Raw genomic sequence first — 25,906 nt, forward strand, 5'->3', positions numbered from 1 at the left:
CAGGCTGGAACAGATCGGTCACAGAAACTGACTTTACTAGCATAAGTGATTGCTAAAGTTACTAGGCAATGAAAAGCTGACACATTTCACTATCACAATCATGTCATGCGCAGTGATCATCCTAGCTTCTATTTTGTTTTTGTTTTTTTTCAGCACCCAATTGGATGTTTGAAATAAGCATAGTGAGACTTTCTTGAACATTTAGTTGCTCCAATAAAAAATAAAAAAAAAATACTGCCAGTGTGTGGCCAAAATAAAAAGACTGGAAATTCCACAGAGGTTTATGATGGCGACTGATTCCCATAAGAAGCTTACCTGCTTGTTAGAGAGAATCAGTGTTTCAACTGACTCATGATCGGGGAACAACACGGTCTCTTCAATAATATGCATTTCAGTGTCATGGCTGATCGATTTGTGCAGAATCCCCTTATCTAGATTGATAAAATGGAAAAATAGAAACGTTTGTTAAAAGTATACATCTGTAATACAGTGCACATACAAAAACATTGTGATCTCTGTTTATATATTCACACACACACGTCCATTTTTTATTTTCATTTTAGACACTGTCTGGAGGGATTCATGTTAATACTGCTGAACAAAGAGTTACTGCCATTTTGCAGTCATGTGACAAGTGGCACAGGGAAAGAAGAGGTTAATCTTTCTATGTAATTTAACTTGCAATAGTCAGAATACACTGTGTGGCAGATAAAACCAACTAATAGTAATAATAGTTCCAATATATGTATAGCACTTCTCACTTGTCCGACTCCAAGCGCTTGCAAGGCAGCCAATTAACGGAATGAACGTTGGAGAACAAATAATCCAGCATACCTGGACTAAATATATATTTTTTTATGCGCTTAACCATTGGGTAGGAAAAAGTTTTTCTACCTTCACCTAGGGTTTATCAGAAAATAGTGGAGGTTGCAAAAAGGTTACTGTACTGTAGCTTACTTCATAACTACCATCCAATTATGCTGTAGTGAATGCGCGTGTGCGCACTTTTACGGAAACTGCAAGAGCACTCAACTAACAGTTTGCTGGGCACAATACAAATGGCAGTGGTTGTCTCAAGCTCCTCAAACTAATAAAAGAAAATACAATTCCACTCTGTGCTTCCCAGGGCAGCATCCTGTGAAGATGGACTATTCTGCAGTCCAATGCTGTCAGTGCCTTAACAGGATGCTGTATTTTAGGTAGGCCACAAAAAAGCCTTTTACTATAGCTGACCCTTGTTAAAATGGATATGCAATTAATTAATGGGGTAATTAAGTTTACACAGAAGGGGTAAAAAGTTTACCAGATAACCAGAACAAGAAAAAAAAAAAAGAAAAAAAAAAAAAAAAGAAAAGATGCGTTTTACCTGTGCTTAAAAACATGACATCATAAGTATTGCCATCCAGTGCTGTCACCCGGTCCACAACAATCTGGGTGTAGGTCACATTCTGAAGCACCAGCCTCGGCTTTCTTCCTATAGGGGTCACCGATTCATCCATTAGAAGGTGGTCTTTAACAAACTTCAATGTCTTGTCCGACAGATTCAAGGAGCTGGTGTAATTCATGGCTTTTGCTTCATTATTGATACACTATACAGAGTAGAAAGAAAACACAACAAGTTTGTAGTATTATCTGTACAATGCTCAGAAGAGGTACTAGAAAGAGCACTGTGTGTTTCCATACATCGTACATGCTTACTAAGGTGAATGCCATTTATCGTTACCTATACTCTAAATATACTATTTTGCTAGATACACAAGCTAAAAAAAAGAGCACATAGCAAGCATGTCCTGGCTTACGGCCACATGAATTTAAGAACTGCATGCAAAACAACTGGTGACGAGTCTATTAACATATTACGCAAAAAGTTAACAATGGCAGACTTCTTCCAACTCCCTTAATGCACCGCCAGGCATTGATTCCAGCTTCCCCATCAGATGTTTATCACAGCATAGGAGTGTGTTTGCGTAATACAATGTGGCCAAGTCCTGCAGGATAGGACTCGCCTACATTATTCAGGCATCTGCAGCTGGGTGTAAATAGGAACAGGATAACACATTGATGAGCCGCATTAGTGCTACCAAGGGTTGTAATTACCTAGCAGAGATAGAACATAGGGCTTTGTAATATCTAATAGAACATGGAAAACTATGAATTATTTAAGTCTGGAGGTAATTACGGAGGCTGCATTCTTTATGCTCTAATAATGCTAATTGCATGACTTCTGACTAACACCAAGTCCTCAGCAGGTCAGCGATCGATTCAACCAAGTGGTGGCATTGTTCTCCATCATACACCACCTAGTTGGCATCACCACCCCATAGCAACACAGCAAGCCAATAATCAATTGGCCCACACTGTGGCCTGAGGATTAGAGTCCCAATCCCTCCTGGGTGACAGCCCTCATACAAGGCTTTAGGAACACAGGATCAGAAGCAAAGCCAAGAAATTGGCATAGTTCAAAAAAAGAAAGGCAGCCTTCATATCCTTTTAAATGCAATGCACCTTTAAATTTCTCTGTTTCAGTACAATTCTAGTGCCTGCTGGACATGGACAAGTGTGCCAAGCAGCTATAGGATTAAGCCTGAATGCACTTATCAGCTACAGAATGTATGCCTGACAGGTATCTAATAAAGTGAAAAGTCATAGCTGCAGACGCGGCTGTGAAATTTCAAGTACTCTACAGTAATAAAATACCATACTGAGGAATACAGTTTTTTAAATGGTTACCACTGTAATATGTTAAAGCGGTATGGTCACCATAAAAATCAAATTTCAACAGCAACTGGTCTGAGTGTATTAAGTGATAAAGATGCTAACCCTGCATTCAAAACTTGCAAAACTTTTTCTGCTGTTATGGTTTGGAGTTATCACATACTTTAGGAGCACTGGCCCTAGTGCCAAACAGTGCCAAAGAGTTGAATGCTGGGAGTTCTTTTTATCTATAATGTATTCCTCCTCTTCCATTTATTTCGCTGCCTAGCTTTCTTATCTGAAACACCTCTGCTCACTTGTGTTTACAAGCAAGGCTGAGGTGACTCAGCGATTGGAGGATAAGACAATGTAGTGCCTAGTATACACCTCAGTAGGAGTGTCTGAAGACTCTGGGAGGAGGGCAGCTAATTAATATACAATGAGCAAGAGAAGGGAGGGGGGAAAACAAGAGTCAGGAGGATAGGATGTCAGCATTAGCTTGGCAAGATGGCCACTGTGTAGAATAGGATTTTCTGCTTTTCCTTTATAAAATTCACAGGAATCATTACGTGGACAGCACAATACATCTGTTACGCAAGTAGAAGTAGTATTTATCTACTTCTATATGTGTTTTTTATTTCTAGGTTAGCATGGGTGTCGCTTGTTCTTTAATGTATTATAAGTACTTTGTCTTTTTCACCTGTATAGCACGTAAAAGGGTATAAATGTAAAGGCAGAACTTAACAGAACCCTCATTTGTATGTACTCAACAGTCAGTAGAAGCATTAAATGGAAAGACGTCCACACAAAAAAAAATATGTTTTGGCACCAATCAGGTGGTGGTGATCTAACTTCCTGGTTTCAACTAAAAGTTTCAAACCTCATAAGTTTCGTCAAAAAAAAAAAAAAAAAAAAAAAAAAAAAAAAAAGGTATTTTTCATGTAAACCAAAAAGCAGAAGGAATAGAGACTTACGGCTCCCGGGCGAGGTTTCGGCACCTGTCCATTGTACTGCACCCACTTAGTATGTGCTTCCACAGTGGCACTCTGCATATACTTTCCTTTTGAAAATACTTCTTCTATTGCAGACAGACTGTATGCACACACTGCTGACATGCCAACATTGTTCCTAAAAAGACAAAATATGAATACATGTATTGTTACTCATCCTACTAAAATTCCTTTATGCCTTACAACATGACCAACATTTTCTGATGTAATTTTTTTTTTTACTCAACAACCAAGTTTCAAGTGAATATAGGAATGTGACAGATGGGGCGACAAACGTATGTTGGTAGGTCCTGTACTGGACACTGCAGGTAGAGCATGGGAATTCTGTATAATTGCCAGTAGTTTTCCCCAATGCATTTGCACTGGTGGTGTGTGCGCTCAGCCTCCCTCTGTGCATAGCACAAGCACTAGGGAGCACCTTGCTAAAACCACACACATGCTTTACATTTTTTATTGGCCAAAGCCAATGTGTCTGTTCATTGCATCTGGATCTCTACAGAGTGTACAGATGTCCTTGTACTTTGTTGGCTTCCCATGTAATAAACTGCTCAGCGGGATCGCTGTCCCCTGCAAGAACTTTGAGAAATTCCTGCAGCATGGTCACATGTCTGTCCGCTTCCCTCTCCGCTGAGCAGAACATGCTACTCCGCCAGGGAGCCAAGCAGCACATCTGTACTGCAACTGTACCAAAACTGCTATCTGAGGCAATATGCACTCATCCTTTCAGAGGACAAATACAGCCAAGTGTCTGTAGCGCTCACGATGTGTCGCCTGTTTGGAGAATAGCCTAGCTGGCAGATGAGATCCCCTGACTGAATACAGTCTGGCACAGTTATCCTTATATTGTGTTCTCAAAGTATAATGAGCCATTTACACTACAAATCCAACCTTGCAATGACCTTCCAGCACAATTACCAGATCCCAGCTCTTGCTGAAAGCTGGAATGACAGCTAGAGTCAGTGAAACACAGCTATAAATACTGATAGCTAATGGCTCCAGACAGCGAACCAGTCAGTCAACAATAACATCAGTTTCTGCTGTACTGTGCTCATGTGCTGACTTCATAACATCCCTAATAAAGCACCAGCCTCATCCTACAGCTAACTAAATATTGGCCTATTACAGCATATGTAAATAAGCTATTGAATTGGATTGTGCTTAAAGCATACCTGAAGTGAAATGTGACATGATTAGATAAACATATGTAAATATAGTGCAAATTCTGCTCACAACTTGTCTGTTTCTGTTTTATTTTTTGCTCTTTTCTTCTGCAAAGGTTAATAAACTAGTGCTTTATCTGTGCGGCTGAAGGACTTGGACCGACAGCTCTCCGACACACTATTTACAGACCGCCAGAGTGGTAAAGCGTACCTGTGCTATATAGATACACTGTAACTGATGCCCTGATGCACTTTCATACTCCGTTACAGCTTGGCATTGAACACTCTAGACTAGTGGATCAGTTATCAGGAATGTCTGCTTATATATAATAGGACTCCAACACAGTATTGAATTGGGATGGGGGTTCTGAAGAGATGGAGCATATACACAAAAGTTCATGAAAGTTGCTCTGCCCAGATAGTGAACAGCAATTTTACTGTTACTTACACTTACTAGATAGTGCATTGCCTAGGTTACACAAACATTGCTAGGGTAGTGTGCCATATGCCAACAACTGCGTGCTACCTTTTTAGCGCAAGCTGTAAAGTTGCTGTGCACTCTCTGGGCAGACAGAGAGCACATTGCGCACGCTCAGACTGGCCGAAGTTACGGGACCTGGCACCAGAGAAGACAGCGGGGTGGAAGCAATCCGTGTGGATAGGGCTAGAGGAAGCCCCAGGTATGTATAAATCTTTTATTTTAGTTTGTCTCTGGTACACCAACAACCAATTACAGGAATGCTGCAAACAAATTGGATTTTGAGTTACGGGTTAAGGGCAAGTATGCCATCTAGATTACCATATATACTGACATTTTCTACTTACAGGTGAGGTGTAAATACTCCGTAGACCACTGGATCTTGTAAATCTGGCGATTTGACAATGTAGACATCATTGACAACATTAAAAATTAAATTATTCTCTGTGGAGTGGCATATCAGCCTAGCTTTAAGAAAGGTTGTCCACCTCTTCTGCAATGTTCTAAGGCCACCCTGGTCACTCTGCAAGACAAATTACGCAATACATGAAATTAAAACATCTTAAATCCAATATTTCATAATGGTTTAAAAAAAAAAAAAAAAAAAAAAAAAAAATGGCTTGAAATTTTATACAGGTAATGTAAAGGTGCAAAAGGTCCACCAGTTCTGCTGCAATCACTATCCCTTCCATCTACACCCCAATTGTCGCATATTGACAGTTGCTATAATCTGCCACTGACAACCAGTCATTACTACAATCTTTGATCATACCAACATACTGTATTTATCACCACATCTGCCTACTGCAAAGGTATCTTTATCTAGCATTACCTGGAATTTCCCTAGATCGCCATGCGTCTGTCACTACAGTCAACTTGCATCCGTCTGTCACTACAGTCACTGGAATCTACCCATTCTCGGCAAACAACCAATCAGTAGTCACTGCAATTGCTCTATTATTTCATCAGCCATTTATCACAATGTACCCACCACCACCTGTCAACTGCTGTGGTCTTATCTACCAGTAACAACCATCAGCCTGTCACCATCATCTGACTGTCACAACACAAGCAATTTGCTTTTCACTACACACCAAGAGCAGACATTCACAAGTTAAGTCGAAGTACCATTTTCTCTCGCCTTTTATGTTTGGGGAGGAGATAAATCCCAACATATATATATTTTGCCACGAGTCTGAATGGTCCTGGAATAACTTAAAGCGGACCCAAACCAAACATTTTTTTTAATTAAAAATATTTAGTTGCACCACTCTGACACATACAAAGATAAATAAACACTCCTTCCAGCCTATGAGCATTTCAGTGCACGCTTTTTACCCTTCTCTTTTCATAGCTAGGGTTATACTGGGGGCAGCCATTAGCAATTCCTCCATTACCAGACACCTCCTACTCCACCAGTTTGCCGGAAAAATGCCGGCAATTTGAAAGGAAGGGAGGGGTTCCTCCAATAAATGTAAAATATTTTATATTTGTCATCATGCAGCTGAAAAAAGGCTGCCATTTATTATTATAATTTAGAAAATAGATTTTATTTCTGAAATCTTGCATTTTTAATTTGGGTCCACTTTAAGTGGCTAGCATCGACACCTGGGTTTAAATCTCAGCCAGGACACAATGTCCTTCCCATGTTTGTTGGGGCTTCTTCCAGTAATTAATGGTCTCTACCAAAAACATACTGGCAAGATATGTGGCGTCTCTCCATACTAGCCTGTGATCAGTACTTTACATCAGCAGTGATATTAGATTGTGAACCCTACTGTGAGACAGGGGATTTTTTTTAAGTTTTTCTCTACCAATAAACTAATATTTGGGATCAGCACTGGGTCTATCTTGAGATAAAATCTGCTAAGCTATTAAGAGAGAAAAGAGCAGGAAAGAGTGCAAAGAATGAGTGGAGCTTTCAAAGTGTCATGTAAAATGATCACAGCAGAAGAAAACGAATGTCTTTACAAAGCAAAGTTAGTCAAGAGATGACAATTAAATCTGCAGCTGTTGGCTCAGGCTAGATGTCTTGAAAGGCCTCAGGTTACCTTGGAAACACCAGGAGATTAGGCTCAGCAATTTTATCTGCAGTACAGCACTACTTCAAACACTGCAGACTTTAGCTAAAGAACTGTAATGGGCAGATTGTTCACTGCTGTTACAGAAAATCTCTTTATACATAAGCAAAAAGATTACAACCCAGGCTTTGTTACTTGTTACACAAACTTGTAAGTGTATGGCCACCTTAAAAAGGAAACCTACATTCGCTGCATGCTTGTTTCAGGAGTGTGACACTATTGCAGCCAAAGATACCAGCAGTAATGCTAGGCAACTGGTATTGTTGAAAAGGAAAGAAATATGGCAGCCTCCATATCCCTTTCGCTTCAGGTTCCTTTTAAGACTCATACTAGTCAGGTGTGATAAATATTGTGAAAGGCGTGCAAGTGGCATTTGTATCATTTCTGTGCATGCCAGCAAACTTGTTGCTTTGCCAATCCTCTCTCTAATCTCTGCTACTGCTCCAGTGCCTGGCACAGAACTAGAACATTTTCTATGGAACATAAGGAGCCTGACAAAGCAGTGCAAGTAACAACCTGCCATGGGAACTCTACAGCAGCTCCTGTAATCGCCCACTATCAAGAACTCAACCGGTTTTGAGAAGGGCTGAAGTGGAACAACACTAAAGCTGACCATAGGTTTTCACCCAATGCTCCAAAAGGATAGATTCCTTTCTGAGTGGAGTCAATTTGATGCTGGGCAACGATAAGGGCAGTCGATCTACCACCTCTCCTGCTCCGCCCTCAGGCTCGGTTCACATAGAGCCTAAAATGGCTCACGTTCCGCTTCAATGAGCGGAACGCAGCAGCAAAAGCAATGCTTTACCGATGGGAAGGTTCACATTGCTACGTTCCGCTCCCTGCGTTCCGCTCGTCGGAGAGGACGTTCCCGACCTGCACAATCCTTCCGCTCTGTTCCACAGAGAGGATGCGTGCAAATGTGAACCTAGCCTCAATCAACGTAGATTTTCCATCCTGGTTGATCGATACTTTCGATCAAACATTTAAAGGAATGGACTCCCATCCGATTAGAGTGATCTAGAGACCAAATGAGAATATCGATGTGTATGGGCACCTTAAAAACATAAACCTTGTGGCTTACAGTAAGTGGGGCAGACGTATAAGGCCTCTTGCACACTGCAAGCGATTCAGATTCAGATTCCGCTTTTTAATCAGTTTTTACATCCGATTCAGATTCCGATTTGCAGTTTGCTCCCTGCACACTGCAAATCAGAATCTGAATCGGAGGTAAAAACAGATTAAAAAGCGGAATCTGAATCGGAATCGGTTGCAGTGTGCAAGAAGCCTAACTCTCACATGAATCTAGGTGTTGCAGTTAAAGTGTAGAGCAGATTTCTCCTGTGTAGTCCTGGAAAATATAGAAAATGCAGAGATAGGATACAGAGTCACCCTAGCTGGAATGTGTTCCACTTTAAATGTGCAGAGTGGAAGGTGAAGTCTGCTCACTGTGAAGACTTCAATAACATTTTTATTGGAAATTTGCAAGTTACAAAACAGGTATGAAACATAAATGAGACCAATAAGGAAAGAGAGAGAGCGCGAGGAGAGAGCGAGAGAAAGGGCTGGTGCACACCGTGCGGGTTTTGTTGCGTTTTGCGGCTGTGGAAACGCGTGGGTAATGTATTTCAATGGGCTGGTGCACACCAGAGCAGGAGGCGTTTTGCAGAAACGCATACTCCCGGGCTGCAGCATTTTTTGGATTTCGGAGGCATTGCTGCCTCCAAAGTATAGGAAAAACGCAAACTGCTCTGAAAAACGCCAGTTCAGGCGTTTTTGTTACAGAAGCTGTTCAGTAACAGCTTTACTGTAACAATATATGAAATCTGCTAAACAAAAAACGAGAGAGGAGAGCGCGCGAGGGGGAGAGAGGAGAGCGCGCGAGGGGGAGAGAGGAGAGCGCGCGAGGGGGAGAGAGGAGAGCGCGCGAGGGGGAGAGAGGAGAGCGCGCGAGGGGGAGAAAGGAGAGCACGCGAGGAGGGCGCGCGAGGGGGAGAGAGGAGGGCGCGCGAGGGGGAGAGAGGAGGGCACGCGAGGGGGAGAGAGGAGGGCACGCGAGGGGGAGAGAGGAGGGCACGCGAGGGGGAGAGAGGAGGGCACGCGAGGGGGAGAGAGGAGGGCACTCGAGGGGGAGAGAGGAGGGCACTCGAGGGGGAGAGAGGAGGGCACGCGAGGGGGAGAGGAATGGGGGGGGGGGTAAATTTAATTAATGCTGCATTACAACTGTATTAAAAGTGTACAAATATTTTTATTTCTAAATTTAATATTCCCAACAAGGTGGGGATATTATTCAGTGCAGAACGCTCCTGGCGAGGGGCGCACGGCTGGGAATGCGCAGAAGAGACAGACTGACGTGACTTGATTACTGGGACTCGGAGCACACAGAGCCACCTGGGAGGATGGCGAGCAAGGCAACAGTGGTCATGGTGCTGGAGGGAAGCCCCAGATAAGTACCAATTCTTTTACACCCATCGTCTCAGGTTACCTTTAAGTTTTATGCACCTCTGGGTGCTCCATTTCCCCTTTACAGCAACAGAACACATAGCTAGTCTGTACAGAACTTGCCCTTGAAGGGTCTCTGGGGGATAGGTTTCCAGATCCCTACAGACATCAGTCCTTGTACAGGTGTCTGAGACTTTATAGAGTCTGGAGTCATATTACTAACTGTCCCTTAGAGGAACTCACAATCCGATCACCACCATAGTAGTAATCTAGTGTCTTTACCACATGGCCTAAGGTTCATTTTCAATTTGAGACCCCTGAAGGCGAAGCAGAACAAATAGGTGCAGGCAAATCCGGACATACCATGCACCACCATAGGCTGTAATGTGAATTACGGCTGTAGCAGTGCTCAAAACCTAATTTGGGCACAAGTGAAAGATGGAGCCCAAATTACTTAAAAACAGTTTAATTTGTCCACCAGCAATAGCTGGCAGCTGAATTACATCTTTCCCCGGTGTCCATGGCAGCTTGGAGGGGGAATAGTAATGAACACCACCAGGACTTTTGCAGCAGCAGGGTGAGCAGTTTATCGGGTTCATCCTGCACCCAAATTTGCCGGTGCTGTTTTTCCATGTATGCCCTGAGGAGCAAGGAGAGAGTGCTATCCACTATCCCACTGTGCTGCCCATTTACACTAATTCATAAGAGAAAACAAGCCCAAGCCTTGAGGGATTAGGTAGAACTGCCTGGAGTTGGGGTTTAATTTATTTCACCCCATGCTGTTTCTATAATATACTGTTGCACACGACAGAACAGATTCACTTCCCTGGTTCTAAAGTGCCTGTATTCTGTTAATAACAGCCATTAACATTTCTCAGCACACACTGTTACAGGAGCAGTGATGCAATCTATGCTTAATCACTGTAATTAAAGCAAGATTTCAGCATCATCACAACTGTTGCTGATGCTCAGAAAAGCCAATAAAAACTGCACAATGGATGCTGTCACTTCCAAAGCACTGGCAGCTTCTAGCAGCGAGGGACACAAGTCAGCAGCTGCACTCATTTCATAGTGTGAGTGGTGACAGCTTAGTATGAATTTCCACCTGTCAACACCAGTTAAGACAAAGCACAGCATGTCAGTGGCATCTCAGAACACTTATAGAAAATATGCAAAGGGGTTCTCTAATACATTTTCAACATACACTGACTCCCAAATTGCAAATTAATGTTTATAGGATGCTGGAGACACCAGTACCACTACAAGCCTTTATCTTGCCCAAAACATTTGCATGAAGAAGGAGCAGCACTTTGAACACACATTGAGATTGGCACCTAGCTTGGACCGGTGTTCAGTAACCATAAGAGAAACTCACTTTTCATAGGAGAGGTAGATTTTCTTACTCCTGTCTAATACCACACATTGGCATAGTTTAAAGAGGAACGGTCGTGAAAATCGTACAATTTTAAACACATACAAATAAGAAGTACAATCCTCCTAGAGTAAAATGATCCATAAATTACCTTTCTCCTATGTTGCTGTCACTTACAGTAAGTAGTAGAAATCTGTCATTAGCGACAGATTTTGGACTAGCCCATCTTCTCATAGGGATGTTCTCAAGGTTTTCTTTATTTTTAAAAACACTTAGTGAATGGCAGTTCCTCCGTCCAACTGCCAAAATAGTGTACAGCAAGCAGGGAGGCTGGCCAGCATCTTTGTACAAATCTTTTTCAGGGAGTGTCTGTATAAAGAATAAAGGCCATGCTGAGATTTCCCCATGAGGAGATGGACTGGCCCAAAACCTGTCGGTAATGTCAGATTTCTACAACCTACTGTAAGTGACAGCAACATAGGAGAGAAATAATTTATGGCTCTTTTTACTCTGGGAGAAATGTTCTTATTTGTACGAGTTTTAAATTTTAAGGATTTTCGCGACCGTTCTTTAATGAGTGCTGCTCCAGCTGTTTTGCCAATTTGGTGGGGTGGCTTTGTAGCGATTCCAGCGCCCCTTAGAGGCAGAATACTGTAGAGCCCTGAGTTTGCTAGGTACCCCTAAATGGCCTCAATTCACCTAGCTTTATCAAACGTTTGATAATTTAGCTAATGCATAAAATCGAATTTTAAATTCACGAAGGTGTTATATATTTATTGAATGTCTTATCGATAAACCGTTCAAAAAATCTATAACACCTTAGTGAATTCAAAATTAGATTTTACCCATGAAGTAAATTATCAAACCTTTGATAAAGCTTAGCGAATTGAGGCCTATGTGGACATCATCTTAAAGCAAGACTGAAGAGAATAAACTCCCTTCATGTTAATACTTATCCAAGTAGAGGGAAAGCTCTCGTAGCATAGAGCCTTCCCGTTCCTCCGCCCAGCACATCGTTCCACTCTGCCCCTGGTTGTAGCTTTTCCATAGAATAAGCTTTTCAGAACTCCTCAGGCAATCTATGGAACTACTCGCATGCCTGAGTATTTCCGAGCACATCCACCACTTCAGACTCACGCATGTTCAGTGAGGATTTGCTCATACTCGTAGCAGTAACAAATTTGCCATAGTTAATTAGTGTGACTTTTCCAAATACCTTGCCATAGCACAACCTTTACCCAAAGTCCTGAAATGTAAAGTTATTGTGTTTTGAACTAGCAGTCCAGAGGCCATTTCCCCGTCTATCCATCTATTCACTAAAGAGGTTTGAAAATCTGCACCCAAGTATGGTGAGCCTTCCAGACATCTTCAGATGCAGATAGTGGCCTTATAACCCAGGAGCAATATTCCAACGCAAAACTGACTGATGTAAATACGGTGCAGGTGTAGGTCATAGCCCCTGTATTGGTACACTTCACAAAAGTTCTCCTACAGTGGAAAGAATGTGCTATCATCCTTTACATCACTCCCATTACTGAAAGATGCCCCTTTGTGTGCATATGCAGCATTCACCCTCACACAGTGATGTATATTCCGTGTAAATCTGCCAGTGTCTGAAAGCACAGATAAGGCCACGATCTGTGAAGAGAATCAGGCAGTCTGCAGCTATATGGTGTAGGGGCTGCCACTGGGGAAGGAGAGTAAAGTCTCTTATCTCTGCAAGCATTTTTTTTCCTTCCAAGTGGCTCAGAGTTGCACTTAAATACAACAGTCCCATGATGAAAACAGCTTTTCTTCTACAAGGGAAAATGCTGAAATGGAAAATTCAGCCAAAACAAAGTTTAAACAGAACCAGGTATCTTTCCTGATGTAACTGGAATTCCAGTAAAAAAAACAAATTCAATAAACATGACTGTAAATCTACAGGAAAAAAGGGAAACTGTCAAATTAGTTACATGTGCGTGTAGGAAAATATTCCAAGAACTAGAAATACGCATAGAGGCTGCTTATCAGCACTGATGAAATGAGAGATGAACAGTCAGAGAAGAAAAGATGACACAAGGCGATATGAAAATACACTGCATTATCTTTAATTATAAAACAGTCTTGAAATGAGTTTTACTGTGGATAGTTCCCTTAATCCTTCTTAAACACTTAGCTTCGGCCTTGCCAGGGGCATATAAATAACTCTGACACAAATAGCTCTGTTATCGCAAATACAGTAGCCAAATGCTGTGGTAGCTCAAGCATGGCTGAGGAAAGGAGGAAAATCAAAGGGATATTTTACGGAGAGACACACACACACACAGAAAATGTGGAGGTTCAAGTGTAGGTTTTTTTTAGCGGTCTTAAGATAATATGAAATCATTGCGCGTTGATCTTTCTACAATATAAATGTTGTGCTTGGTATTAGTCAGCAAGATTGAGTGCATGAGTATGTGTATAGAGAACAGTGCAGCATTATGCAAGTGTATGAATGTAAAGGAACATCATGTACACTTGTCAGCAGCTCACTGGGTACCACATACAAGAATGCAGAACAGTACAGATTATTATACATGTCAACAGGACTACCTCAGGCTATATAAAGCCTCCCAGTTAAATAGATTAGTGATTAATCAGTGTTTCCCTAGGGGCCAGTGAGGTCTGCTTTAGTGTACTTTCCTCCAACCCACACCTATAATCCATAAGCTCACTTGTACGCAAGTATTTGTAGCCAAGACCCATTTTTACTGCTGCCAAGTTACGACAGCAACAGCTGCCATGGCGGCTGGCCTCTGATTAGTGCTCACTGGCAGCCAGTCAGACGTCTGCATCAGGTTGCAGTAATGGATATTACATGAATGCTGCAGCAGTAGGGCAGGAAAATGAGAGAAAAATGTAAACTGCATTGGGAGCTGGTCTGCATGTCTATTTTACATTGACAGTAGAGCGCCAATTGTTTCTGTGCTGGAGCTGTCAGTGAGCTGCAGTGTGAATGTGAGCTAAAACCGTTTCACCTTAGCAAACAGTTGCTGTAATATTGATCCAGAGCCACCTTCTTTTCCTTTGCCATGGTCTCACCCAAGTCAGTAAAGCCAGCAGAGGCATGCGAGGAGTGAATCACTCAATAGTCCTAGTGGTGATCTTCGGCACAGCACAAGTCACTTGGTGGTATGAAGCAAGCCTGTGGAGGTGAGGTGGGAGGCACTGGCAGCAGAATGTGACAAGCAGCCAGGGTCTCTGGATGGCAATTATCCCTACAACAACTCCATCTTGTACCCACACTAGATAGTTCTTGGCCCAAGCCACCAGTTGGCAACCCCCAATACTCCTCAGTGTATCGAGGAGCAATCTGCCTAGTGAGTAGTCTCCACGCATTGTTCTCCTAGTCACCCCACCCACTATATAACTGCAGGCTATCAATGAGTCTGCATAGCATTGACGCTGAACTGTGGCCTGAGAGTCCCTATTCCTGCCAGGCTACAGTTGTCGTATGTGTGTACGAGGCTCAACATCGCTCCATACCTCACTAAGCAATGCCAATAAGAGGTCCTGCTTCTCTCCGATACATTATATGGACCTGTTTTATCAGAGAATCTGACCACCACATAGGAATGTGCTTGTATGGACTTTACAAGCTATGAAGTGTATGCCTTCATTACCACTACAGTAATCTCCAGTTATCCACTGGATGAAATTGTTGAAAAACTCAATTTGTCTTATTCCCTCCCCCACCTGAGAGCAGAGTAAAAATAAACAGTAATGGCACCTGTAGCAATATATAAAGCAGAAAGAACGTTGACCTACCTTGCATACTCTGGCTATTCTGGGGATTAGGAGTTTGTTAAAAAATTCATATTCAACAGAGACTTCAGTGAAGAAGAAATACACTTTGTCATCATCTCCATCTGGATTATTCTCAGGTGCCCGGATCACATCTGCGTGCACAAATCTAGGCTCTATAACAGCAAGAAAGGCAGGAAAAGAACAGACATTTACTTTACAAATGCAAGAATACATAGCGGGTTTGTATGCAATATTGACAGTGAAAGTTTATGTACATTTGAAATTGTAAGAAGGGCTACAGAAACTATTCGTGGCCCATACACTCCTTTTGCTTGACATTTTTGTTTTGTTTTCAAACATTATTTTAAATGTCAATTCTCAGGCAGCTCCTGAATTATAAAGCACAGTGTGAAGCCTGAAGATGGCTCATTCTGCTGCACCCCTCCTGGGTGGCGTTAATACTAATCCCCCTCAGAGTTGTTGTAATTCTCATTACAGCCTATGGCAGCGCCCTAAGCATGGTGACAAAATGACCCGATTCAGTAGCGATTGCCTAGGAATTTGCATATTATGCTATGACAAAATGTACTGCACAGAGACACTACACCTAAACTGGCATAGAAGGCTTTCTCCCGACACTTTGGCAGGTTCTGTGAGGAACCAAACTTCAAAAGTTGAATTTCATGTCAGTGCAGACTTTCCCTCAGTTTGCAGAGGGACACCACTGGGGAAAAAAAGTAAATGTATTTCTTATTCAATTGCTATGTTTTTTTGATGCCCCCGGTAAAGTCTCTTTCAATTGTACTATGGGACAGAAACCAAAACACACCAAAAAAAAAAAATGCACAAAGTGTGTGCAGTGGGAACAAGCCAATACATGAAGCGCACCTCTGGTCTACATAAAAAACACAGAGGTACACAAGTTCTTAAAAGTTACAATTACCTTGCATACTACCTCTGTAATACTTGGAGCCCTAATAATTGGAGTTCCAAGTCAGCAAAGATACGGAATACGACATCTTTTGCAGCGCTGTACATAGTATATAGTCTAGTCACTAACTGTCCCTCAGAGGGGCTCACAATCTAGTCCCTACCACAGCCCTATGTCTATGTATGTATTGTAGTCTAGGGTCAATTTTAGGGGGGAGCCAACTAACTTATCTGTATGTTTTTGGGATGTGGGAGGAAACCAGCGTGCCTGGGGGAAACCCATGCAGACACAGGGAGAGCATACAAACTCCTTGCAGATGTTGACCTGGCTGGGATTCGAATCGGGGACCCAGTGCTGCAAGGCGACAGCGCTAACCACTACACCACCGTGCTGCCCTACAACATACAGCAGCAACCTTTGACTATGTCAGTTATGGAAAGGCTGAGGCCTTTCTGGGCAACATCTGGTTGGCCGACCTGAATACGTATTGTTACTGCAGGCACTTTGGCTTGCTCACCCCCCACCACCACTGGGAGCCAAGCAGTGTGTGCTTACAGTGCTGGTACCTAAACTTCCAACTGGATCAACTGTCGCAGGTGAGAATCTTAAGTCTATATATAGTTTTACAATAGCCAAGGTCCTGTACAGAAGTGAATATTTACATAGGGTTCACAGCAATGTTCTGTTTATACTAGTGCCAGGATAGGCTAGAACTAACGCCTAAGATTTCTCTATGATGGACAAGGTTTCAGATTGCAGACTTGGATAACTTTGTGCAGCAAGCTGAAAAATCATGTGTGACCCCGTATTCCTGCTATAGCTGCCAATACAAGCAACAACAGCTTCACTGCAGGGAAAACAGCAGTAACAGAGGAAACAACATGGTAAAAACATCTGTTAACATAAAATAAATGTGAAGTGTGAAGCTGGTGTCTTGAAAAATGTAAGCTTGCTTCAAGAATGATCTCAGTATTTCAGTGAATGCATAGATTTATCTACACCAATATTGCAGATGAACAAAACTCCTGGTAAAGAAAGAAATCTGGCTGGATTTCTCCATAGTCTCCTGCCCATTCCAAAGTATGCCACTGTGTGCACCCAGCATCTCTAATATCTCTTCTGCAGTGCATAAATAGGTGTGCACACAGAGCAGGACACTTACACGCTATAGACTATGATTCACTCCCCATGGCACAGTCACTGGCCAGATTTAGGGCTAGTTTACACTACAAGAGCTTTTCTAAGCGCTCTGTGATTTTAAAAGCTCTTGCGAATGCTATCCTATATGTGTGTTCACACTGGAGCTATGTGATTTTGTAAAAATCGCCCATAGCATTGCATTAGCAAGAGATTTTAAAATCTCTAGCATTTAAAAAGCTCTTGTAGTGTGAATCAGCACTTAGGCCTAGTGCACACCGGAGCGTTTCCGCTGCGGTTTGCGATCTGCTTGCGGGTGCGGATCCGCTAGGGTAATGTATTTCAATGGGCTGGTGCACACCAGAGCGGGAGGCGTTTTGCAGAAACGCATACTCCCGGGCTGCTACAGATTTTGGATTGCGGATGCGTTTCTGCCTCAATGTTAAGTATAGGAAAACCGCAAACCGCTCTGAAAAACGGCACTTCAGAGCGGTTTGCCAGGCGTTTTTTGTTACAGTAGCTGTTCAGTAACAGCTTTACTGTAACAATACATGAAATCTACTATACCAAAACCGCTACACAAAATTGCAAAACGCTAGCTGAAACGCTGCAGAAAAATAAGAAAAAGCGTTTCAAAATCTGCTAGCATTTTGCGGATCTGCTAGCGGTTTTTGGTGTGCACCGGGCCTTACTAAGGATTTCTCTCAGACCATCTCTTGACAAAACACCCATACTAAAATTAGAAGGCTTTCAACAGACCAAGTTAGCTACTCACCATTAAGCCAAGGTACGGCATACTCCGTTCTCAAAAGACCTTGACTGGAATGTCTACCTATGATTGGCTCGCTTCCCAAGAACGTGTAAAAGGTACCAGAGTACAGTTCCCCATCTTTTATGTGAAGAAAAAAATAAATAAAAATCACAAAAACCTTTTAAACAATCACTATAAGTACACTGCAACCCTCCTTACATTAAATTTACTTATTATGCAATGAATATTCACTCCCCTATCCTCCTTCCTCATACAGCTGCTTGTTTAATTTAGAGGAGCAAACTAAAAATTGTGATATTAGGTGTTGCTTGTATAAACATAAGATTTGTGTGTGACATATTTATATATTTTATGTTTAACAAAACTTGTTCACCAATATATCTAACCATACACACACACAAAAAACAAACAAAACACTAACCACTTCACCTCACCTCATGTGACCACTGCCTCCAGTTCACAAGCCAGAGTATGATCTGCCCGGGGAAGTGGAAGAGGCATGGCCATCATGGGAGCCAGTAGTGCCTAGGCAAATCAAACTGACTTTGGGGACCTGCTGGGGATAAGTAGAGCGACAGAAGGTAGTACTGCGTAGGAGACAGCACACAACCCCAATTAGGTTTATAGTGATTCATGACAACTGTACTTGAAGAATCTATCCACATTTGTCATAAAGAGTGGATTTCAGGGAGTCCCACCTCTACTTCCTCCTCAATCCAAATTAACTGCGTGTGTAGATATCCACAAAACATGCTCTTGTGCTGGTCTAGGAAACTATGTACAGTCACACTTCAAGCAGTAAACCATTATCCTCCAATTTCAATAAAAGCTGAACTTCACTGATGTTTTGGCTTTTTTTTGTCAGATTTAGAGAACATCACACAATGAACAACTTACCAACCATAACGGAAGTGTAACTGTGTGCAGGATCAAACGGGCATTTTCCTTTACCATCTTCAGATTTTCCCATTAGCTCAAAACTACTTAGTTCCTACAATAAGAAGGGGAAGTTGTATGAATGTAGGTGGCAGACAGAATGAAGAACATTACAAACAGTTTTTACCAAGGGTTACCACAATACTAACCAGGAAATCACAGACAGGATGAAATGCGCTGGTTCCACACACATACAGGGAGGTCTCATTAAGTGGCTGCAGTACTCTAATGTAGTTCAGGCAGTCTGTCTGTAGGAAGGAAGAGTAGTAGGATAATGAGCCATTACTGTAAACCGTGTGCAATTTTCAAAATGAATGTTTAGCTACTATGTTTTCCTTAACAACAAAAGTAATTAACATGTGATCTGTGCCTAGGCTTTCAAAAGCCATCTGTACTGCTAAGAAAACACTGAGATGTGAACCCTCCCGCCTTCAGATCTCCACTAACTTTTCCTCCAGCTGATGTGTCAATCCACATATGTAGGAGCTCCCAGGCAGATTCTTCACAAAGGCTTTATCTACACGCCATCAAATGAGAAAGCTAGTAAGGGGTGCCTCTAAAGGGGCCCATACACTCAGCCGATTTTCTGGCCGACCGATCGATCCTGATCGATCGATTGCAAATCGGTTGGCCAATCGACCGATCGATGGCCGATTTCGATGGATTTCCATCGAGCTGGCAGGGTGGAAAATTTAGGTCGATCTGATGAGATTGATTATCAGTTTGCATTGGCCTTAATGGAAATCTGATGGGAAAAAAATGCCATCAGATCGAATTTCAATAGATTTCAAACTGAAATCTATTGGAATTCTATCCTGGTAAAAAATGTTCTAAAAACGCATCAGATAGATCATCAGATGCATTTCTTATCTATCTGCTGCCAATCTGACGAGTGTATGGGCACCTTAACCTGCTACTTTGACAGTCAAAGAAGGAGTAGGAAAGGTTGCCTTTAACCACTTCGCGTCCCTGGGGTTTCCCCCCCCCCAAAAAAAAACAGAACTATTTTCTACATTTCACACACTTCCCATTCATTAGCCAATAACTTTATCACTACTTATCACACAAATTATCTATACCTTGTTTTTTTCGCCACCAATTAGGCTTTGTTTGGGTGGTACATTTTGCTTAGAATTATTTAATTTTGTACAGATTTTAAAGGTAATAAGAGGAAAAAAATGAAAGTAATCATTTCTCAGTTTTCAGCCATTATAATTTGAAAAAAATAAGTGGTACTGTAGATTAAACCTACACCTTTGATTTGCCCGTTTGTCCTAGTTATTAGTACTAGTGTATGGCGACAATATATTATTTGGAAATAAAGGTGCATTTTTTTCCATTTTGTGGCTTTGGATTTTTTTTTACTTGTTGTGGCACTTTTTAATCCTCCCCGCGCCCTAGTTAGCAAGATGTGCTCCCTTATACCCTCCCTCCCCCATACTTGGCCAGATGTGCCTCTGTACCCTTCCCCAGCCCCAGATGTGCCTCTGTAACCCCCCCCCCCCCCCACTTCAGTAAACCAGACGTGCCTGTTTATCTCACCCCCATAGTTAGCCAGATGTGTTTATTACCCCCACCCCTCCCCCCATTCATAGCCAGGTATGTGCCCTTTATGCCTCCCCCATTTATAGCCAGCTGTGTGCCCCTTTTAAATTTGTATCCCCCCTCTCCCCCATGGATGGCCAGGTGTTGGCCCTTTGCAGAGCTAGGCGCAGGGAAGCATTACAAGTAAGAAACGCTCATCTGACCTTGTTCCACCGGCGATCGCGATCTCCTCCCTGCACTACCGTCTAACTACCGCTGTCAGACTCACTATGCTGACCGGATGACGTCATCAAGCCAGGACCCGATTCATCCAGCATAGTGAGGCTGACAGCGGGACTGCAGGGAGAGGATCGCGATCGGCGCTGGAACAAGGTCAGGTAAAGATTGTTACATTGTAATCCTCCATGCTGCCCGATCGCAGCATGGAGGGGGGGGGGGGGGGTATTACAGAGGATCGGGCCGGGAGGGGTGGCAGTGACAGGGGGTGATTGACAGGTGATCAGGGGGGATGGATGCATACAGTACACGGGGGGGGGGGTGATCAGGAGGGAGCAGGGGGCAGTTTAGGGTAAAAAAAAAAAAGGAGGGAAGGGGGGCAGGATCAGTGTGCTTGGTGCAGACTAGGGTGGCTGCAGCCTGCCCTGGTGGTCCCTCGGACACTGGGACCACCAGGGCAGGAGGCAGCCTGTATAATAGGCTTTGTATACATTACAAAGCCTATTTATACTAAGTACATGCGGCGATCCGGGTGCTAGTAACCCGCCGGCGTTTCCGAACGGCCGGCGGGTTACAGCGCGAGAGGGGCGGAGCCAGTCGCCGGCGGCTGATTGCGTCACGAATGACGGGATCGCCGCATAACCACGCCTGCCTCCGCCGATGGGCGTATTGCGGTCGTTTAGGCCCAGTCTTTGCCGCCGCCCATCGGCGGGGGGCGGTCGGCAAGTGGTTAAACAGAAGAAAAATTATTTCCTACGAGGAAACGCAGGAGTTCGATCAGACACTAAAGTGCCCTAATCAACCTGTTTATGGGAACAATTGATAATTACCTAACAATCCTACCTAATAAGAGACAAGTGCCCCTGCGTACACCGTCCATGTGTCGCTGGGTCCGTGCTTTTTGCTACTGCGCATGTGCGCGGCATGGACCCAGACAGCCACTGGAACTTTAGATGGGGCCAATGAGCCGGGCGGGCGTGTGCGGACAGATGCGCGCGCATGAGCAGCGGGTGCACGCGCTGTCAAAAAACAGACCTACAGCCAATTTTTAAAGGCTTGGGTCTACTAGTTACTTATAATACTGCAAATCTGATTGAATTATTGCATCTGAAAAAAATAAATTGTGCCACAAGCCTTGCACACACAAACAGAACTCAGCCAAGAATTCAGCGTGTGTACAAACGGTTCATCAGGTCGCTTAATAATCCAGCACATCAGACATTTAAAGAGTACCTAAAGGGTAAAAAAGTGCCCGGGGGGGGGGGGGGTACTTTTTTTTCGGGGGGAGGAGAAGCATCTGGGTTCAAAAGAGGCTCCCCCATCTTCCTCAGCAGAGGGGATCCAGCTCGGAGTCCCCCGAAGAACCACTTTTCAGGAGCCTAGGGCAGGCGCTGTATCTGCTTCCTCTTGAGCTCTGGCAGAAATAGCCGAGAGCAATCGGGTCAGCTCTCCTGCGCAGGCCGGGAACCCGAGGGGAAAGCTGTTACTTTGCATGCACGTAGCGGCATAGGTAACGGTTAATGTGTTGGTTTTGGAGGGCTGCCAGCACTGGAAAGGAAGGACGGCAACACTTGGTATGCATCTGTTTTTTGTTGTTTTTTTAGGTCACAGGTTTTCTTTAAAAAGACAACAAGAGTTGCGTGTACTGTTCCCCAGCTTACCCCACCCACTGGAAGCCATCATACGCAACACCATTGTCCCTCTGTCCTCCTCAATTTAGACATTACAAATCGCTGGTGTCTACACAGCGTTCATTTCTGGCAGTGTAAGCAGCTTAGACCTCGATCCTGACAGACAACAACAACTGTGTGTGTGTCAGCATATGGTATATTTATACTTACCTGGGTGCGGCCCCATGAGGTACGGCAGGGTCCCTCGTCATCCTCTACGGCCCCTCCATTCTCTTTTAAACACTCCTGGAGGGTGGGCTGGCCATTCATGCACAAAACAACGCAGCCGGCCTGATTACCGGGAGCTATTACAAGAGAACGCAGAAGCCGGAGAGGACGACGAGGGACCCCGCACCTCATGGAGCTGGAGGATGGGAAGTATAAATATACTATATGCTGGCATCTCAGGTTCTCCTTAAAAAGAGAACCAGAGGTGGATCTTTGGGGGGCAGATGGGACACAGAGGCATGTTATCTGCCTCCTGACATGCCTCTGTGTCCCCGCACCGCTGCCCTCTGCCCCCCCCCCCCCCACCTCTCCGCTATATTCCCCAGAGATTAGCATCAACATTTGTTGCTAACTGAGGTAAACAGGGAGAGGAATTCCCTGTTCAAAACGGCCGCCCGGATTGGGCAACTCTCTCCCCCCGGCCTCACCCCCTGCTGCTTCCCCCGCACGCTATAAGAGACACAGCGTTGAAACCTCTAGGTCACGAAAGTGAAAGTGAGCCATTGCGACCCACGGGAGCAGTGAGGAGTGGCGTTTTTTGCAGCTGTTTTTTTAAAGATATAATTTTCCTCATTCTTTGACTGGAATTACCCTAAAGTTCTACAACTTTTAAAAGTGGAGATCCACAGCCACAATGCAAGTCAATGGAATGTGGACTAGGACATTACTTTCTTTTTAAACCATCAGGCTGATCTCCACTTCTGACCCGAGACTCCATTGAAGTGAACTGACTGTCTGTTTATGCGAACAAAGAAACCACTCCTAGGTGTAAAACAGAAGTGGCATTTCCCACACAAATATAAATCTGTAGAATTGTTAAAGATACAATACCTGTCTAGATTTGCCTTTCTTCTCACAACCAGCACTTTTCTCTTCTGTGACTCTCCAGTAAGCCTGGGATGAAAAGGTTACTTATCAGATGTTTTATATTGATGGAAACTACAACAGCTAGAATAGCAAACCATTATATATAACTACATTTAAAATATCACCAAATTGCAAAGCTAAACACTTTCTACAGTCATGGGCTAGATGCGGAATCCTTATTTCCTGGAACTTAAAAAAAAAAAAAAAAAAAAAGGGAGACTGAAGCCATTAAAATTGCCTATTTCCCAGTCCTGCTCAGCATTAAGATCAAAGCCGATTCGCCGCATCCCCGTGACAGAACGAGGTATTTATCCCGCCGAAATCCCGGGGCAAAATTCTACGACTTCTAAGTCGCATATTTTGCTGCCCAGGTGAGGCAGTAGCTCTGCCTCCAGTCCAGCCAATCTCCGCCTCTCCCAGTGAAAGAAGACAGAGAGGAGAGGTGGAGATTTAATTGATTGGAAGCAGAGCTACTGCTCTCAGCTTTGCCTTTCCCAGGAAGTAACGCAGAATTTTACACCGGGGATTTCAGGGGGATAAATACATCGTTCTGCGAGGGGGTTTCCGCAAATCATCTTTGATCTTAATGCTGAAGAAGACTGGGAAATAAAAGAGGTAATTTTAATGCCTTCATACTCTCTTTAACTGTGCCACTCAACTGCAGTCCTTAAAGAGACTCCGTAACAAAAATTGCATCCTGTTTTTTATCATCCTACATTTTCCAAAAGCTATTCTAATGTGTTCTGGCTAACTGCAGCACTTTCTACTATGACAGTCTCTGTAATAAATCAATGTATCTTTCCCGTGTCAGACTTGTCGGCCTGTGTCTGGAAGGCTGCCAAGTTCTTCAGTGTTGTGGTTCTGCTATGCACTCACCCTTTCTGGCCCCTCTATGCACACTGCCTGTGTGTTATTTAGATAAGAGAGAAGAGAGAAGCTGCTCTAATCAGCTGGATAAATCGTCCTCTGAGCTGGCTGGGCTTTCACATACTGAGGAATTACAAACAAGGGCAAAGCTGTTTGCAAGAAGAAAAGAGCAGCCTGAAACTTCAGTGCATGGGGGAAAGAAACACACAAATGATCTCTTGAGATTCAAAAGGAATGCTGTATACAGCCTGCTTATGTATGGATGTATTTTCTATGTGTGGACATACTGTACATCAACCTACTTCCTGTTTTGGTGGCCATTTTGTTTACAAACAAACTTTTTAAAACTGTTTTTATCCACTTTTAATGCGGCGAGGAGCGGCGAAATTGTGACAGAGGGTAATAGGAGATGTCCCCTAACGCACTGGTATGTTTACTTTTGAGCGATTTTAACAATACAGATTCTCTTTAACCTCCCTGGCGGTTATCACAAATCAAGGGTAGAAAAAACAAGCCAGGAGCGGTAACCCAATCCTGACTTATGACAGCCACCGGGAGGTCTGTGCAGAGCATAGCGCACGTTTTCACTCACCTCCCAGGGGATCCAGACGCCGGTAGCCATTCTTCCTGTCCTCTGAGGCTCTGCATCCCTCGAGTGAGATCGCTGTTGTCATGATGACAGACTGCGACCTTACTTCAGGGTTACAGCGCCACCCAGAGGACAGAGGGAGAACTGCAGCGCTGGATTCCAGGGAGGAGAGCCTGTGCTGGGGCCGCTGCAGATCGCTCTGGTTTCAGGGTCAAGTGTGAAAAAAGTGCACCCCTTTTAGATCTGGAAAGGATCATACCTCCAGGGGGAGTTAAAGCAAACCTGAAGTGATAATACACTGATGAGATAATTTTATCTTTAGTCCTAATCCTAAACAGGTTTGTTCTAGAATCCTGTAGGTCGTATTTTTAGCTTTTAAAGCAGAAAATACAAGTTTAACATTTTGTCTTAAAAAGGACCCTGAGCTCTGCCAAAAATCGTAGTTTGGACTTAACTGGGGCTTCCTCCAGCCACCGTAGCTTGCCAGGTCCCCAAGCAACCTCCTGGCTCCTTTCCTGATCCCACTTGCTGCTCCGCTAATCGGCGAATTCGGCCTGAAGTCAGCCACGCGTGCCCCGCCTTAGAAAACCACGCATGCGCAGGACTCTCACACCGAGAGGCATGATGACATGGGGCGTGCGGGGACCCGCATGGCCGACTTCAGCCCAAAGTCGCTGATTAAGGGAGCCACCAGCAGGAGCGGGAAAGGAGCCAGGACGATTGTGGTGGTATTTCATCAATGCCTAAGTTCTGAACTGTCCGAATACAACTTAAATACCTGAGACCACTTTGGTCAGGACTCTTGCTCGGCTGTGTTTATATGCTTATGTGTGCTTTAAGATATCAGTATTAAAGATCAGTTTATGATGTGGCCCGGGACCCTGATGGGGTGAGTCCAGTGGCCAAGCGGCACAAGGACTTCCAAACACCGAGTTCAATAAATGTCAGGCTGTCACAGAGCCATACAGACTCACTGTGTCATTCAGCAACGATGTAGTACAGCATGTGAAGCTGCTGTGCACACTGATTTTCACACAACTACTGTGCTGCTTTAAGCTATATACCTGTCTCACAGAGACTGCTACTGTCTGACTCACAAAACCTGGTATGCTAGTTGCAAGCTAGTCACTTCTCTCAGAGGGATGC

The 25,906-nt window shown here is 43.7% G+C and overlaps 1 protein-coding gene across 6 annotated transcripts in view; it reads right to left on the reverse strand.

The window, feature by feature from the left end:
* The window catches only part of SEMA4D (semaphorin 4D), a 156,935-nt gene that overhangs the window by 55,441 nt on the left and 75,588 nt on the right, over positions 1-25,906 (reverse strand). For all 6 annotated transcript variants that reach the window (XM_068237885.1, XM_068237837.1, XM_068237847.1 and 3 more), the window contains 9 exons: positions 23,269-23,331; positions 18,928-19,026; positions 18,740-18,833; positions 17,846-17,959; positions 15,024-15,175; positions 5,690-5,865; positions 3,669-3,822; positions 1,367-1,589; positions 316-431 (listed from right to left, as the gene is read on the reverse strand). In XM_068237885.1, coding sequence (XP_068093986.1) covers positions 316-431; positions 1,367-1,589; positions 3,669-3,822; positions 5,690-5,865; positions 15,024-15,175; positions 17,846-17,959; positions 18,740-18,833; positions 18,928-19,026; positions 23,269-23,331 — 1,191 coding nt within the window. The remainder of the gene's footprint in view (positions 1-315; positions 432-1,366; positions 1,590-3,668; positions 3,823-5,689; positions 5,866-15,023; positions 15,176-17,845; positions 17,960-18,739; positions 18,834-18,927; positions 19,027-23,268; positions 23,332-25,906) is intronic.

This window comes from Hyperolius riggenbachi, chromosome 1 (genome assembly GCF_040937935.1).
Source record: "Hyperolius riggenbachi isolate aHypRig1 chromosome 1, aHypRig1.pri, whole genome shotgun sequence".
NCBI lineage: Eukaryota > Metazoa > Chordata > Amphibia > Anura > Hyperoliidae > Hyperolius > Hyperolius riggenbachi.